Source organism: Mytilus edulis, chromosome 2 (genome assembly GCF_963676685.1).
Source record: "Mytilus edulis chromosome 2, xbMytEdul2.2, whole genome shotgun sequence".
Classification (NCBI taxonomy): domain Eukaryota; kingdom Metazoa; phylum Mollusca; class Bivalvia; order Mytilida; family Mytilidae; genus Mytilus; species Mytilus edulis.
The window spans coordinates 34691958-34708053 of record NC_092345.1 but is presented as its reverse complement, the minus strand read 5'-3'; the positions used below and the strand labels follow the sequence as shown (position 1 = coordinate 34708053).

General features: G+C 32.0%; 1 protein-coding gene across 1 annotated transcript in view; it reads right to left on the bottom strand.

Moving 5' to 3' along the window:
- Positions 1–16096, bottom strand: part of LOC139510827 (serine-rich adhesin for platelets-like) — a 96810-nt gene that overhangs the window by 17015 nt on the left and 63699 nt on the right. Inside the window, exons 24-36 of the mRNA XM_071297362.1 lie at positions 15661–15786; positions 13153–13281; positions 12440–12562; positions 11754–12008; positions 10390–10512; positions 9114–9254; positions 8477–8611; positions 7589–7711; positions 6726–6980; positions 5865–5984; positions 4181–4306; positions 2751–2882; positions 1621–1733 (exon numbers count right to left, since the gene is read on the bottom strand). Coding sequence (XP_071153463.1) covers positions 1621–1733; positions 2751–2882; positions 4181–4306; positions 5865–5984; positions 6726–6980; positions 7589–7711; positions 8477–8611; positions 9114–9254; positions 10390–10512; positions 11754–12008; positions 12440–12562; positions 13153–13281; positions 15661–15786 — 1901 coding nt within the window. The remainder of the gene's footprint in view (positions 1–1620; positions 1734–2750; positions 2883–4180; positions 4307–5864; positions 5985–6725; positions 6981–7588; positions 7712–8476; positions 8612–9113; positions 9255–10389; positions 10513–11753; positions 12009–12439; positions 12563–13152; positions 13282–15660; positions 15787–16096) is intronic.

The window sequence follows — 16096 nt, the reverse complement described above, 5'->3', positions numbered from 1 at the left end:
AACAGAAAAAAAATCTTGATTATTTCATTGCAGTTGATCCTAGTTATTTACATAGTCTATTTCAGCTATTTGTCAGACAAAATGAAATTTAGTGTAGTATGCTTATATCTGAATTGTGAAATGACATAGCTAAAGATTAGTAAAGGAATTCCCTGAAGAAAGATGAAGTGCTGTGATCCACTTGCAATGTATGGAATGATGATTTATTCTAGTAAAAGTTATATGTCTGTTGTCATACATGGTAATATTATTATTTTGTATATTTTAACTAGTTAGATTTGTTGAGAAAGAGTCACATATTCAACTTAAGAGCTGGGCCATGAGTGCATGATATACCATGAAAACTCCTAAAAGCACTTCTGAGTTGTCCAAAAACTTACATCCCAGCTCCTTTGTTCTAGCAGGTGTGATCTGAGCCGGATCACCCCTACCAGATCACCCCAGTTTGAGTTTCTTTGTTATGCATGCTTTCCTTTGTTTTGTAACATTTTGGCGGGAATGTCAAATCCACTATAAAACTTATAATTAATTATACAGAAAAGAGTAGCAATCAAAGACATCAAAATTCACAGAGAAAAAAATCCAGTGTACATGCTGGGATTCGAACTCAAGACCAATAGCATATCAATCCACGACACATACCACTACACCAGGACGACTGGGTCCGAAATAATAGTAATTTGACATACTTATAGGATGCAAGATCTTTTTATAAGTGGGGCGAGTTGTTAAACCTTTATTCAGTGGGGTTTAAACCTTTTTCGTTAATAACATGAATAAGTGAGTTTTCAGACTGATTGTTCAATTTTTGATTTTACACTTTTTCAAAAGTTGGGCGAGTCGGTAAACAAGAGTGGGCCGATTTTTTTATAAAGTGGCGATATAGTGTGGGCCGATTGGCAAGTGGGGCGAGTTTACATTATTTGATATCTACTCATCTTGTTTGGGGGTCATTAAGGGTATACATCATATAGTAATATATAAAGTATATTATAATGGTTGTGTGGCATTCTAAACTAGATTTGATGAATTGTAAATGGTTTTCCGTCTAATCTAAAACAACAGGAATGTAAAATAGTTATCCCATTCGGACTTGGTGTGTCAGTGTTAGATCACCCTCTGGCCTCCGGCCATCGTGGTGATCTTACACTGGCACACCGCGTCCTTGTGGGATAACTATTAATGAAACTGAAAAATCCACACTTTTTCATAAATAATATCCCATAACCCTGAACTGTATAACCTAAAATTTATAAAAAATGTTCAAGACTCAAATCCTACCATGATTGAGCGGCAATGAATTTTGGACAATTTTTCATACGATAACAAGTTTCATAAAATCTGGCAAAAACTGTACACATGACAGCACTAACAAGACTAGAAGGATAGAGGGACAGACACCCAGTATTTCCATGTCCACTGCAATGCGTTACACGGGGAACAAAAATATTGTTTATGCTATTCATTTATAAAGATAACTCTACACTGAACTCTATTACAGCTTTCACTTAAATAACCAAACACACCCTCAGGTTATATAGGGAGTCATACAGTCTGTTCCAGAACTATTATAAAAAGAACTGAGGGTTTAAAAGACTAAATCTCAAATATCTAACTTACTCCTGCTGTTATATCAACTCTTGCATGTTTGAATTCATCTGTGGAGGGATCTGATAAATTGCTTGAGTATGGATAATCTGTTGTCATGGTGAACTGTACTGATCTGTGTAGAACTGAAATAAAAGAAAAAGTTTTTAATGTACCCTGCATTGAACATATTTAATGTTTTTATAAGTTTTGTAAAAAATTGAAGATTTTACATCTCTGTCGAGACACCAATTACTGTAAATTCAGAAATTATTGCCTACATTTATTATTGCGATTTTGTTGAGTTAGACTTAAATTTGATTTAAATTTTTGAGATATTGAGAAAAATTCTGTTTAATTCATATAATAAATTTCAAAATGAGTTTAAATTATTGTGATTATAACCCTGTAATAATTTCTGAATTTACAGTAAAAGTGATTTTTAATTATTTGAAGAAATTGGTAGTGCTCCAAATAGACATCTTGATAGAAGTAACCTGTACAATAAATGTACATAATGATATGACATAAGTTATACTAATGGCAGGTACCATAATGGAAGCACACCGAAATTATAAAATTGTTTAGTGTAAACATTGACTGACAAAATTTCTTCCTATGTGACATATAAATTTTCTGACGTCAGACACGCGAAGCAATGAATGTGTTTTTAATTTGATAGATGCTTGTGAGCTTTTTTGTATAATTGTTTGTTTTAAGATTGTAACACAGTGATGACTGCTGTACCCATATTTTGACTATTTTATTTATTATGTCTGTTTTGTTCACACATCGTTGTAAATATTACCCATATTTTGACCATTTTATTTATTATGTCTGTTTTGTTCACGCATTGTTGTAAATATAACGGAATTTGATGAGACTGTTGTAAAAGTGAGAGGTTTAGCGCTATAAAACCAGGTTCAATCCACCATTTTTTACATTTGGAAATGCCTGTACCAAGTCAGGAATATGACAGTTGATGTCCATTCGTTTTATGTGTTTTGTCATTTGATTTTGCCATGTGATTAGAGACTTTCCGATTGAAATTTTCTCAGAGTTCAGTATTTTAGTGATTTTTTTTTTCAAACATGAATGATAGTAGTTTTCTTCAGAGATTGATATGCTGTGAGTTTGATTTACAATGGAATAAAACAATTTACCTGAACATGTCCCACTGTCTGTTCTGAGTTCATACCCTAGAGGACAAAAGCAGACAGGTGCATTGTTCTCTAGCACACATCCATAGCTACAGTTGATGTTGTTATTTGCACATTGGTCATAATCTGAATAATCTGAAAAAGTAAAAACATTTATAAGAGTTAAAATTAGAAAGATTCTATCATAGTGAACATAGTCAGGAGCCTGTAATTCAGTGGTTGTTTATGTGTTACTATAGTATTAATGTATGGACTTTTTCATATTGGCCCTGTAACATGCCCAAGGTATTAATAATGGTCAAGGATGGTTGTAATGGCCCTGAGGCAACGCCGAGGGCCATTACAACTGTCCGAGGCCATTATTAATATCAATTTTATGCTATTAAAATTTATTTCATCTAGCAAATATAAAGTGGCTGGGAAGAATAAAAATCAGACAGTTTAACTAGTCTTAAAGTCTGCATTCTGAGGATTGAACAATGGAAATGAAACAGTGATAATAATCGAAAGTCGTACTCGAAAAAGGCTGTGAAATATTTGTTTCAAGTCGTTACAAAACAATGAACATCATTAAACTTGTTTTTATGATATTAAGTCTTAAAAAAAATAAAAAAATGTCACACTTATTTAAAGAAATAAACGTCATTTTGATTTAATCGATGTCCCATTTCATCTGTTCATAATGCATGACTGTGATTTCGTAATGCACGAGTGTGATTGCGTAATGCATGACTGAGATTTCATAATGACTGGCTGTAGCAATTTCTCCGATCATAATGACCAGATGTTGAAATTTTCCTTTTTTTTCATGGGCATTTCTATACATATTGTAGTAAGTTGGTTAATAAATAATTGTTTTTCATTCATTTTTTTATATAAATAAGGCCGTTAGTTTTCTCGTTTGAATTGTTTTACATTGTTATTTCGGGGCCTTTTATAGCTGACTATGCGGTATGGGCTTTGCTCATTATTGAAGGCCGTACAGTGACCTTAAGTTGTTAATTTGAATTTGAATAATTTAACATTTTATCATGCCTTTCAATAGCTTGGTTTTGCCCATTATTAAAGGTCGTATTATGACCTACAGTTGGTAACTTCTATGCCATTTGGTCTCTGGTGGATGGTGGTCTCATTGACATTTATACCAAATCTTCTTATTTCTATATTAACTGATGTCATTTAACACATTAACATTTACTATAAAATCGAGAATGAAAATGGGGATGTGACAACAACCCGACCAAATAGCAGACAACAGCAGAATGCCACCAATTGGATATCATACTAAACTCCGAAATATACACAAGAAACTAAAATTAAAATCATACAAGACTTACAATGGCCAGAGGCTTCTGACTTGGTCCAGGCACATAGACAGTTTGTGAAAGTTGATATTCATTGGAAAAAAAACATCCAGGATATCAATAAATTACCTTTATCACAGCTACTTTGATCAGAGCCCAATACAAAACCATCTCTGCATGAACAGTAGAAACTCCCTATTGTGTCAACACATATCTGTTCACAATTATTGTTCAACAATGTACACTCATCAATGTCTGAAAGTAAATAAAATATAAAAAATTGTTGATGATTTTTTTTTTGCGGTAAGCATTGAACCGCAAAAATAAAACGACATCGAAAATATCAAGTAAACTCTTTTTATTCAATTTACTTTTACAAATCGTGACTTAGATGGAGAGTTGCCTCTTTGGCACTCATACCACAGCTTCTTATATCTACATAGGACTATTGTATAAAATTGATTTTATAGACGACATATACATGTATATAACTGAAATCATAACTGTATATCGTAATGAAAAGCAATGTTAGAAGTCATGTCTTTAACTCAAATCAGTAATCTCACAAGCGATCATTATGTATATTGTTATGTAAACAACACGCATTACCATTATGTTAATGACACATGTCAATCAGTAATAAAAGTATCACTCCTGAATCTACTATACAGATTAATCAGATCAAACGATTGAAAAATTAGCATTAATCCTGACAGCATTTTATTCTAATTAAATCCTAATTAGATCTACTTTTCTGATATTGTGTATGTGTTTTTACAAGCAAACATGACAAACTTTTAATCTACTTTAACATTAACATGATTAATGAACCGAAAACAAAAGATTTATGATTGTTTTAATAACTTGATTTAGGATATATTATAGCTGTTCACTTTTTGAAAATCATTTATGAAAATTTTTATATAGCCTACAGGAAAATCGCGAATTCTAAACGGCGCGAACTTGGATTGTGTTAGTAAATCACGAAATAAAGACGGCGCGAAAATTTCCCGGTTTACGGTACTAAAATATAGGTAAGACTCAAAGACAGCACTCCAATAACCAATGGACGTCTAGATGTTTTTTTTTTGAGATTTTAAATATATACTGACAAATAAACAATATTGTAATGCAATGATTTAGAAAATGTAAGAGGTTACAAAATGCAAATTGAAAGTTTAAGGTACGAATGTGGAAGACTCATACTTAAACATCTGAAGGTGGTATTGGAGTACAAATGATAGAATTTGTTCATACTTTGCCACAACCTAGTATTTATTTACATATGTTTAAAAACATAATAAAAACGGTAGGTCACAAAGCATTTTCTCAAGCTACAGGTTGTGACAAAATGACACATTTTGTATGAATTATACAAAAAAAAAACAACATCATTATGTGATTAGAAGCTATTAAACTAAATGATAGATAGAATCGTAAAATAAAATACAAGTAGATAACTTTTAGAAAATGCTATGTGAGAATATCAGAAGAAAAGATAGGATCACTTAGAAACCAGTCTTTTTCCATGCTAAAATACAAAATAGAAAAATTCCATGAAGATTCAATCAGAAAATGCACTTTTCAGAGTTACCTCCCCTTAAAATGTAAATTTATAAACTTTATAAAAAATCAAGTTAAAAGTAATCTACACCTTAGTTATCTGTATCAAATTTTTCTAACTTGATTGAAAATCTATTTTTTGTATTGTATCCGTCAGGATATCTTTTTTTACCCCTATAATGGTGGATAAAGATTCTGTAGTTAGCTGGTCCAGAACAAAGTATTTGGATCAACATTAAATAACTCTTACTTTGGCATGTTGTGTTATCTGTTAACACAAAACCATCCTCACAAGAACACAGATAACCTCCAGCTTTGTCAATACATCTCTGATTACAAGAATCTGTTTGTAACACACACTCGTTTTCATCTGAAAATATTTATAAGAACAGCCATTCAGTTTGAATATAAGTGACAATATATTTGTTTTTTAATACATCAGCTGTATCTTATATTCGTAAAATCTTTCAATCTTAGAATTTCTGTTAAACATTAATTAAATTCAGAAATTGAAAACACGGATACATTGTTTGTGAGATACTAAAAAGACTAACAAGACATCATGAAATTGAGCTATATGAACAGCTTTTTTTATGTTCATCATACAAAAACAATTGTTAGAAGTTTTTTTTTTCAAATGGTGAACTTATATCAAGCTAAAACAATGCAAAAAGATTAAAAAAAAAACCAACAATAGCTAATTTTAAAATTGTAACTTACACTTCTAAATGACATATATGAAAATAAGACCAGTTATACATTTAATTTTTCTATTGATTCAAACATTGAAATTAATAAAAATCTGATCCAAGAATTCTACATGTGTTTTTTTGTTGACATTTTGTATTAATCCAAATGCAGTTATACTCTTGAACTACTGCAGATTCAGAATTATTTGTTGGATACCAATTATTCATGGATTTTGTGGGAACAGGTGAGCCACGAAATTAAATGTTCAACAAAAACTAAATTTTCTATAGGCTTGAATGCAGATTTAGGAAAAACCATGAAATTAAATATTCATGAAAACGTAAGTTTCCTTTGTTTATAATCCATGAAAAATTGTTACCCATGAATCCACAGTATTAAAAACAGCCAGATGATTACTCACCCACACAGACATCATTCTGTATGTAATAACCAGTGGGACATGTACATTTATATGATCCAACAGTATCTACACAGGTCTGATTGTTAGGACACGGTGACGTTGATAACTGACATTCATTTATATTCTGTTCGCAGTAGGTACCATTGTACCCCGTCTTACACACACAGCCAGTCAGTCTGTCACAGAATTCTGCTCCTATTCCACAGTTACATACATTGGCACAGTCCTGTCCCCAGGTATTGGTTTCATTACATGCTGCAAAAATCAAAAGTCAAATTTAGAAAAAATATTTTATTTAAAACGCAAACACATTTCAAAACATTCGAGTTGTTTAATACTTTTACATTGTTTATAGCAAATAAGTAAAATATGTTTGTGTTAGCCAAGAAGGAGTTCATATCTTAAAGGTTTATGTGATTGGAGTCTTTGTTTTAAATGGCTGATCTTTCTTAGTTTATTTATTCCCTTCTTCTTTTTTTTTTAGACTTTGTCAAAGCAGAGTGAATCAGAGAATAGTCTATATTCTCAATTGTAGGTCATTTGAAATAGAATCAAATGATATCATGCCATTTTTAAAAGACTAAATAAGTCATACAGAATCACATGACAATTTGTACCATGTCTCTGAGCCAAACAGTCTTAGCTTTTACTCAGAGTACTGGATGCTTCTTTCTTGGAGAAGTAGAAAATACCAATTGGTATGTTTGGTTTGATCCATTGAGGGATCAAGCCAAGAGACCACAAGATTTATTATCACAAGACAGTAAATGTCCTGTTTGATGGATCAAATAATAAATTTAATGACACAAGTTAGAATCATATGTCAGCCTGTATCTATTAGATTAGTCATGTGATCAACTTACAGTCACATGATATAGAATCAGATGATAGTTTATATCCAGTGACGCAGGAACAACTGTATCCACCAGTATTATCTGTACAGTTCTGGTTACATCCACCATTATTGTTCAGACATTCATTAATATCTAAAATAAAATTATATGACATTTTAATGCAAAATTCAAATATGAAATATTTCAAAATTTTAGAAAATACAAACCTTCAGTTGGAAAACCTATAATGCTCTTTTCCTTTTTAATTGGAATCATAAAGAGTTCTATGAAATCATAGATCTTTCATATGTATAAATTGTTTTTATGCCCCACCTACAATAGTAGATTGGCATTATGTTTTCTCGTCTGTGCATTTATTCCTTTGTCTGTCCCTCTTCAGGTTAAAGTTTTTGGTCAAAGTAATTTTTGATGAAGTTGTATTCTAATCAACTTGAAACGTAGTACACATGTTCCCTATGATATGATCTTTCTAATTTTAATGCCCAATTAGAGTTTTTACCGAAATTTCATGGTCCACTGAACATAGAAAATGATAGTGCAAGTGGGGCATCTGTGTACTGGGGACACATTCTTGTTTTAGTCTGAAAAGGATGTGTTTCTTTTTTATTTTTTTAGCAATTACACAAAAGTAATGAGTCTTGGTGTAGAATTAGAAAATTTAATGCAAAGTTCTGAAAACTGTTTTTCTCTGATTGTCATTACCTTAAGGACACAACTTTACTATTAGTTATTAATCAACACAAAGTTATTTTTTAAGTGAAAGTTTTGAGCAAAAATAAACAAAATTTGCTAAATTTTTATATACATGTATAAATAAGCTGTATGAATATCTTTTTGGGTGACAGCTGTCCTTATATTATATATCTATCTTACTTATAATATAAACAAATTACCCACCTGTACAGTTATAAACAACACCAGAACTAGATAACTCATAGCCTGAGTTACAGAAACAGAAAGCATCTCCTGTGCTGTTGATGCTGCATCCTCCATTTGATAAATCACATACAAGACTGTTACACTTATCTTCAACTAAAAGAAAAAGAAACAAAATATAATATTTATTCAACACGTTTTGTATTCAGATAAAATTTGGTTGAGAAAACGATAAATATACGCTGCATTTGTTTGCATCTGTCCCAAGTCAGTAACCTGATGTACATGATGTACAGTAGTTATTGTTTGTTGATGTGGTTTATTAGTTCTTCTCAGTTTTTTTTTATTGATGAGACGTTTGGTTTGTCTGTTTGAATGGTTATACACTAGTCATTTTTGGGGCCCTTCATAGCTTGCTGTTCGGTGTGAGCCAAGGCTACATGTTGAAGACCGTACTTTGACCTATAATGGTTTTTCTTTAATAAATTGTGACTTGGGTGGAGAGTTGTCTCATTGGCACTCATACCACATCTTCTCATATCTATGTACAAAATAAATATTTGATTCAACTAATAATACCAGTTGAGACTTTACACATCATTTACTTTACAATTGGTGTCACAATGGGAGCATTATCATAGCTACTATGATTGTTTACCCTCTGGCAGCACAATCTTTGAACAGGTTTTCCTGTCACTATTCAATGTAAATCCAATACGACAGTCACAGTTAAAACTACCGATAACATCAATGCATTCTTGTGTACAGTCATCTGTTCCCAAACCACACTCATCGACATCTGCAATGAAAAGTGAGACAATTTGTTAAAAAAGTGTCATTTGTGTATCATCAATATAATGATGAACAAGAATGTGTCCAAAGTACATGGATGCCCCACTCGCACTATCCTTTTCCATGTTCCATGGACCGTGAAATTGGGTAATAATCTAAGTTGGTATTAAAATTAGAAAGATTATACTATAGGGATCATATGTACTAAGTTTCAAGTTGATTGGACTTCAATTTTATCAAAAACTACCTTGACCAAAAACTTTAACCTGAAACTCCCACTTTCATTTTCTATGTTTAGTGGACCGTGAAATTGGGGTCAAAAGTCTAATTTGGCTTCAAAATTAAAAAGATTATATCATAAGCAACAAGTTTACTAAGTTTCAAGTTGATTGGACTTCAGCTTTACAAAAAACTACCTTGACCAAAAACTTTAACCTGAAACTCCCACTTTCATTTTCTATGTTCAGTAATCCATGAAATTGGGGTCAAAAGTCTAATTTGGCTTTAAAATTAGAAAGATCATATCATAAGCAACAAGTCTACTAAGTTTCAAGTTGATTGGACTTCAGCTTCATCAAAAACTACCTTGACCAAAAACTTTAACCTGAACGGACGGACGCACAGACGGACAAACGGATGCACAGACGATGGGAGCCACAGACCAGAAAACATAATGCCCCTCTACTATCGTAGGTGGGGCATAAAAATCTGTTTTTGATTCTATTTTGTTTTCCAAGACATTAAAACTAACAACATAGTAATATTAGAAATCTGTTTCCATCACTATATATTGTGCATGATTAATCCTTAAATATTAAAATATTCCATTAGCGAAATTTTAGATCTTTTAGAATTCCTTTGGGAAAACATTAAGATTTTGAGTCAATCAGAACTAGTTATAGTTACAGTGAAAACTGTTTTAATTTTTTTTTCAGGATTTTTTGTTTGTCAAATTAATTATTGCAGTTTGCCTGATGAAATTACATGAATCCACAGTCACAGATTTCAATGATTTTCCACTCCTTGGAGTGACCAAATGTGAATCTACTTGTCCTTGGTGGAAATATCAACTGTAAATATAAAAACAAACTGTAAAATTGCTTAAAAGTTAAGTACCAGTACATATTCTTGTTACATTTTACCTGAGCATGTCAGACCATCTCCACTATAACCCAATTTACAACTACACAAATGACTGCCTACAGTATTGACACATTCAGCATTTCTATCACAATTGTTTAATCCTGTTACACATTCGTTTATATCTGGAAAAAACAAAGACATACATCCACATTATTGTACAGGTTATATTTTTTTATACCAGCTCTATTGGATTTGTTAAATAGGAATGTTTGTTGTTACTCCCAATATAGATCAAAGTCTGACACAAAAAAAATCATATGTTTAGTGATTCATGCTAGATGCATCATTGTGCATACATGACATACCGTCTCGGAAATAAATTTCGTCAGTTAAGGTTTTTTAAGACCAATAATCAGCATATTTTCTGAAAGAAATCAAGAGTTTGCATGAATATTCTGTTAACCCTTTCAACGCAATACACGGCATATGCCGCGATGACATACGCCGTCCGCCACTGCTATTCGCGGCATATGCCGCGATGACAACGGATTTTTCATAAGGACTCTTAAACCATTCGGTTTTCATTCAGGTCCTCTCTAATTTTTCATTGTATGAATCGAGGATATGCAAGGTCTCATTTGCGCTTGAAATCCCGGCAATTTATATTGTAAAATCATGCAGTAGAAGGAAAATTGAAGGAAAATAAAAACAAATATTTTGACAATTGCAAATGGCGGAAATCGGAAACGAAGCTGTAAATATGGAAATATTTCAGCATTTCTATGGCGAAACTGATGACGAGGATTAGTGAAAAGGTTTCTTGTTATCTCAATGTGTTTATTACATTCAATTCGTGTGGGAAATATGATTTGATCGATCATTACGAGACGTAGAAAAAGGGGGGAAACGGAGGTTGACTGAAAATTTTGAGGACGGAGCCACTGATTTGTGCCATGATTACATAATACGTTGTGTATGGTGCAATACGCTACGGAATCGAGCAATTGGTGTCTTCTTTATTATATGGCAGATAAAAAAACAAAATAGATGAAGACAAAAAGTAGTTTTTATTCAAAATTCAACACAAATGTAACAAATTACACCTTTTACCTGTTAATTACCTGAAAATGCAGGTAACCTGATAAAATTTTTACTGAAATAACTGCCTAACAATACAGTTCATACTCTCCTGAGCATTTTTCATGCAATAACTTTTTCTGTATCTCTTATAATAAAAAAGATACAGCAGTCTGAAAAGGAATATACTGTTCTAATGAATGAACACAAAAAAAATGCAGCAGCAGCAGCCATTTTTCTATTTTTTTGTGTAGCGTTGAAAGGGTTAAGGATGTTACAGAGTAGTTAGGAAAAAATAAAATAGCAAAATGGGGCAGGCAATAGTAAATTATTGAGAATACATTACCTTGACAAGTTCCATCAGATCCTTTCTTATATCCTGTTTTACAGACACATTCATATGATCCAAAAGAGTTTTTACAATCTTCTAAGTCTCCACAGATACTAGTTTGATCACATTCATTGATATCCTGAGAACAAGAGGCACCAGTCCACCCAGTGGCACAAATACAACCTTTTACTCTGTCACATGTCTTGGTATTTGCAGAACATTCACTACATTTTCTGGCACAATTTGGTCCCCAATTCATACCACTGCACTCTGAAAAATATAGATTATGCAAATAATGAAATCATGAATTTTATTAGATCTCTACACTTGACTGATGTAAAAGCAATCATATAAATAATAGATTTATCTTCATTATCTAATGACAAAATCCTCTGACACCGAAAAGAGGAAACATAAAGTAAAATAACAAAATATTGAGATCGCAGGAAAATTCAAAAAGGAAAGCCTCTAATCAAATGGCAATATCAAAAGCTCAAACACATCAAACGAATGGATAACAACCATCATATTCCTGACTTGGTACATGCATTTTCTTATGTAGAAAATGGTGGATTAAACCTGGTTTTATAGCTAGCTAAACCTTACACTTGTATGGCAGTCACATCCAAGTCTCTTTTTAAAAAAAACAACAATATTAATAAAAATAAGAACATCGGAACTGTGCTAAAAGCTTTCCATACCTAAACATGTTGTTTTGTCGCCCTGTAATTTAAATCCATTATGACAACTGCATGTGTAACTGCCAGCATTATTGGTACACACATGTGGACACATGGCCACACTATTACTGCATTCATTTATATCTGTCAAATAAAATAAAATTCTATATTCAAATCATACGAGTAAATTTGTCCCTTAGTTTTCTCTTTTGAAAAGTTTTTTCAATTTGTTATGCCATGGCTTTTTACAGCTACCCAAATTCAAATGATGATTGTAATTAAACAAAATATATGCTTGACAAGTACATCATAAAGAAGAATGTATGTCCATGGAACATCCATGCTCAGCTCGTTCTATCCATGTCCATATTGACTGCAATTATGGTCAAAATTATAATTGACATTCAATTTTAAAACTCCATCTCACAATAACAGGTGTGGGCTAACTTTTAAGTTAATGTGACCACACCTTTATTAATTGCTATCTTTCATAAAGTTATTTATTTTGTTGAACATAATGTAAAAAATTTACACATATGTTTATCTTCTCCAATATTCTGTTGACTCTGTTAAGTATCATGAGTATCTAAATTAAATTCTTTTTGATGGAGTTTGCCATGTGGTTGTTAAAATCCTCATACTTTGGTTTAAGTCTCTGGTGAATAGTCATCCCATTGGCAATCATATGCATGCTAGTATCACATTACATCGCATATTTATGTTCATACACCTACCCCTACAAGTTTTGTTGTCGTTATTGAGCTGGTATCCTGTCTCACAAAAACACACAGCTTCATTACTCTCTATAGTGCATCCAGACTGACAATTCTTTGCATTACATAGTGTAGTATTATAATTTGGATCTGAAAAATATGTCTATAAAATAGAAATTCTTTGAAAACTTTACACAATCAAGACAAGTATAAAGCGAGGATACCAAAATAAACCATATTGACCTGTATATACTATGGATTCATTTATTTACTTGGGTACCAATTTTTCGTGGATTATAGAAGTCTTACATATTTTGTGGATCTTTAATTTCGTTGATTTGCAGAAATCTGCATACAATCCTATCAAAAATCTGTTATTCATTTAACATTTAATTTCGTGGTTCACCTGTTCCTAGAAATAAATCAAAGCCTTAAAGGCTGTAAAAGCAATTGCTGCCATGTTAATGTTTGGGGACTTTTATTTTTCATCCACATATATACAAGAATTAAACCTGACATGAGTGTTGTCTAGTTAAAAGTAAGAAGGTTTTAACTTTATATAAATAAAAGACTTTAGCAGAAAGTCATTTTTAATATGTTTTATATTTCACAAGGAGACAACACGTTTACCAGGCTAAAGTTGGGGTCAAATATACATGTGCTGAAACATATAATTCAAAAAGAAATCATCATGGATTATCCCCTGGTAGTGTTTGTAACTTCCTTGGCAATAATTTCCTTTATTGATTTAATTTTAACAATTTTCATTATTAATTTATATTTAACCATTAACACAAATGATTAAGTTAAAACATTTCAACTTTCCAGCCGCAAATGTTAAAAAACGGGAAAGAAATAAATATCTTACAAGACATAAACATGTAAAGAATAAATGTATATTTCAGCTTAATAAAAATATTTTCATAATGTTACTTTGTCATCATTTTTAAAACCAAGTTCCAAACATTATTGCTCAGTTGATATGTGTCCTTCTGATGCGGTACGAGCACAGGCACTTGTTTCTATCCATAGGAAGGTCGATTATCCATATAAATAGAAACAAGTGCATGTGGGTACGAGATAACTACAATTCTCATGCAATCCCGAAAAGGGGGGTCATCACAGACAAACATGACATTAAATCGTTATCACTGAACTAGTATATATATTGTATAGGGGCCAGCTGAAGGACGCCTCCGGGTGCGGGAATTTTTCGCTGCATTGAAGACCTGTTGGTGACCTTAATTCTGCTGTTGTATGTTTTTCTATGGTCGGGTTGTTGTCTCTTTGACAAATTCCCCATTTCCATTCTCAATTTTATTATACGAACAAGAACAAACAGCTCTACGTTGCTTTGATATTTATCAATTTTCAGGAAACATTGCGAAACATGATCTTCAATATTTCGAAAACATGTGAAATAAAATTGCTAACACGGTGGACCGTCGAGTGTCAACAAACGTAGTAGACTTGTTCACTGAAAAGACGAGGATAATGGTTTCATCTGACATTTGTTATGCAAACCCAGTTTTGATCATGATATATAAAAAGACGTTCTTTTTTTCAATCTATGTATTAATAAACTAGAAAATTCCAAATTGTAAATATCTCTTCATCTGGACCGACTTGGCATCTACTACGTTTGGACGGGTCCATTTCATTAGTAAGGTGATCGATAAATATTACGGAGTTTTGACATAAGGAAAACGAACTTATTGTTATGTGTTTTCAACAAGGGTTTCGTTCCGCTAAATTATTTGCGCAAATAAAGTTTGTCTATTTTTAGATTACAGGTAATAATTTGACACTACGCATTAACCAGTGTAGTGATTTTGATTTTACGATAAATGTATGAATGAACGATAATTTTATGAATGAACAAGAGCACCTGACCGCTTAAAGAAACACAAATTAAACATAAAAAACCGTATTTATTAGGAGATAATTCAGTTAAATTTTCAATACTAAATCAACAACTGAAATGAATCCATATTTTGTTGAAACATCGTACGAACGGCGGAAAACGGAATCGCATTTATAAAAATGTACTTTTTTTCACTCGGACTTCTATGTTATTTGATAGTCAAACGGTTGACCCTTTAAATACAAAAATACATCTACAAGAACATATTCTGAAACTTCTTAAATCCACTAACTTTTTTTTAAAGTTTCAAGCTATGTATTGCATTAGAAAACATACATAGGTGTTAAAGAATGACTGACCAGGAGCCTGTTTAACAAAATACTATGGCTTGATCTGGGCGGAGTCTCTGATCTGGGTCACAAAGATGGCCATACGCGACGGCATAAAAGCAATTGCTTTAAAAATAATTGGTTTCCAACAAAAAATAATTAATCCACAGTAGATGAATTTCCAAAACATATGATTTCAATTATTATTTCTCAAAATTACAATTTATATTTTTACTTGAACTTTACAGGCATTTCAATTCAGTAATCTTTTAGAAATTCCGATGCCATGAATTCTAATTTCCTTTAAATTTACTGTTAACTATTTTTTTTACATACCAGCTCTACATGTGGCGTTATCAGTGCTGAGGAGATAGCCATCACGACATGCACATTTATATGATCCTAACGTGTTGTTACATACTTGTTGACAGTTGGAGGTAGATTCTATACATTCGTTCACATCTGATAAAGATAATAATCAATATATCATTTATGAAATGGTTTATAAATAAAATTGAGAGTGTAAATGAGGAATATGTCAAAGAGATAACAACCCAATCAAAGAGCAGATTACAGCTTAAGGCCATCAACAGGTCTTCAATGCAGGGAGAAAATACTGCACCCGGATGTTTTAATATAAAAACATATTACAAAACTAAATTTGATTCCTTCTTATATAAGCCTAAAGCATCGATCTTTTGAATTTACTTAAGATATCTAAGAACTTGGTAATTGTGTTAATACTATGAATACTGAATGAAACTTGTATAAA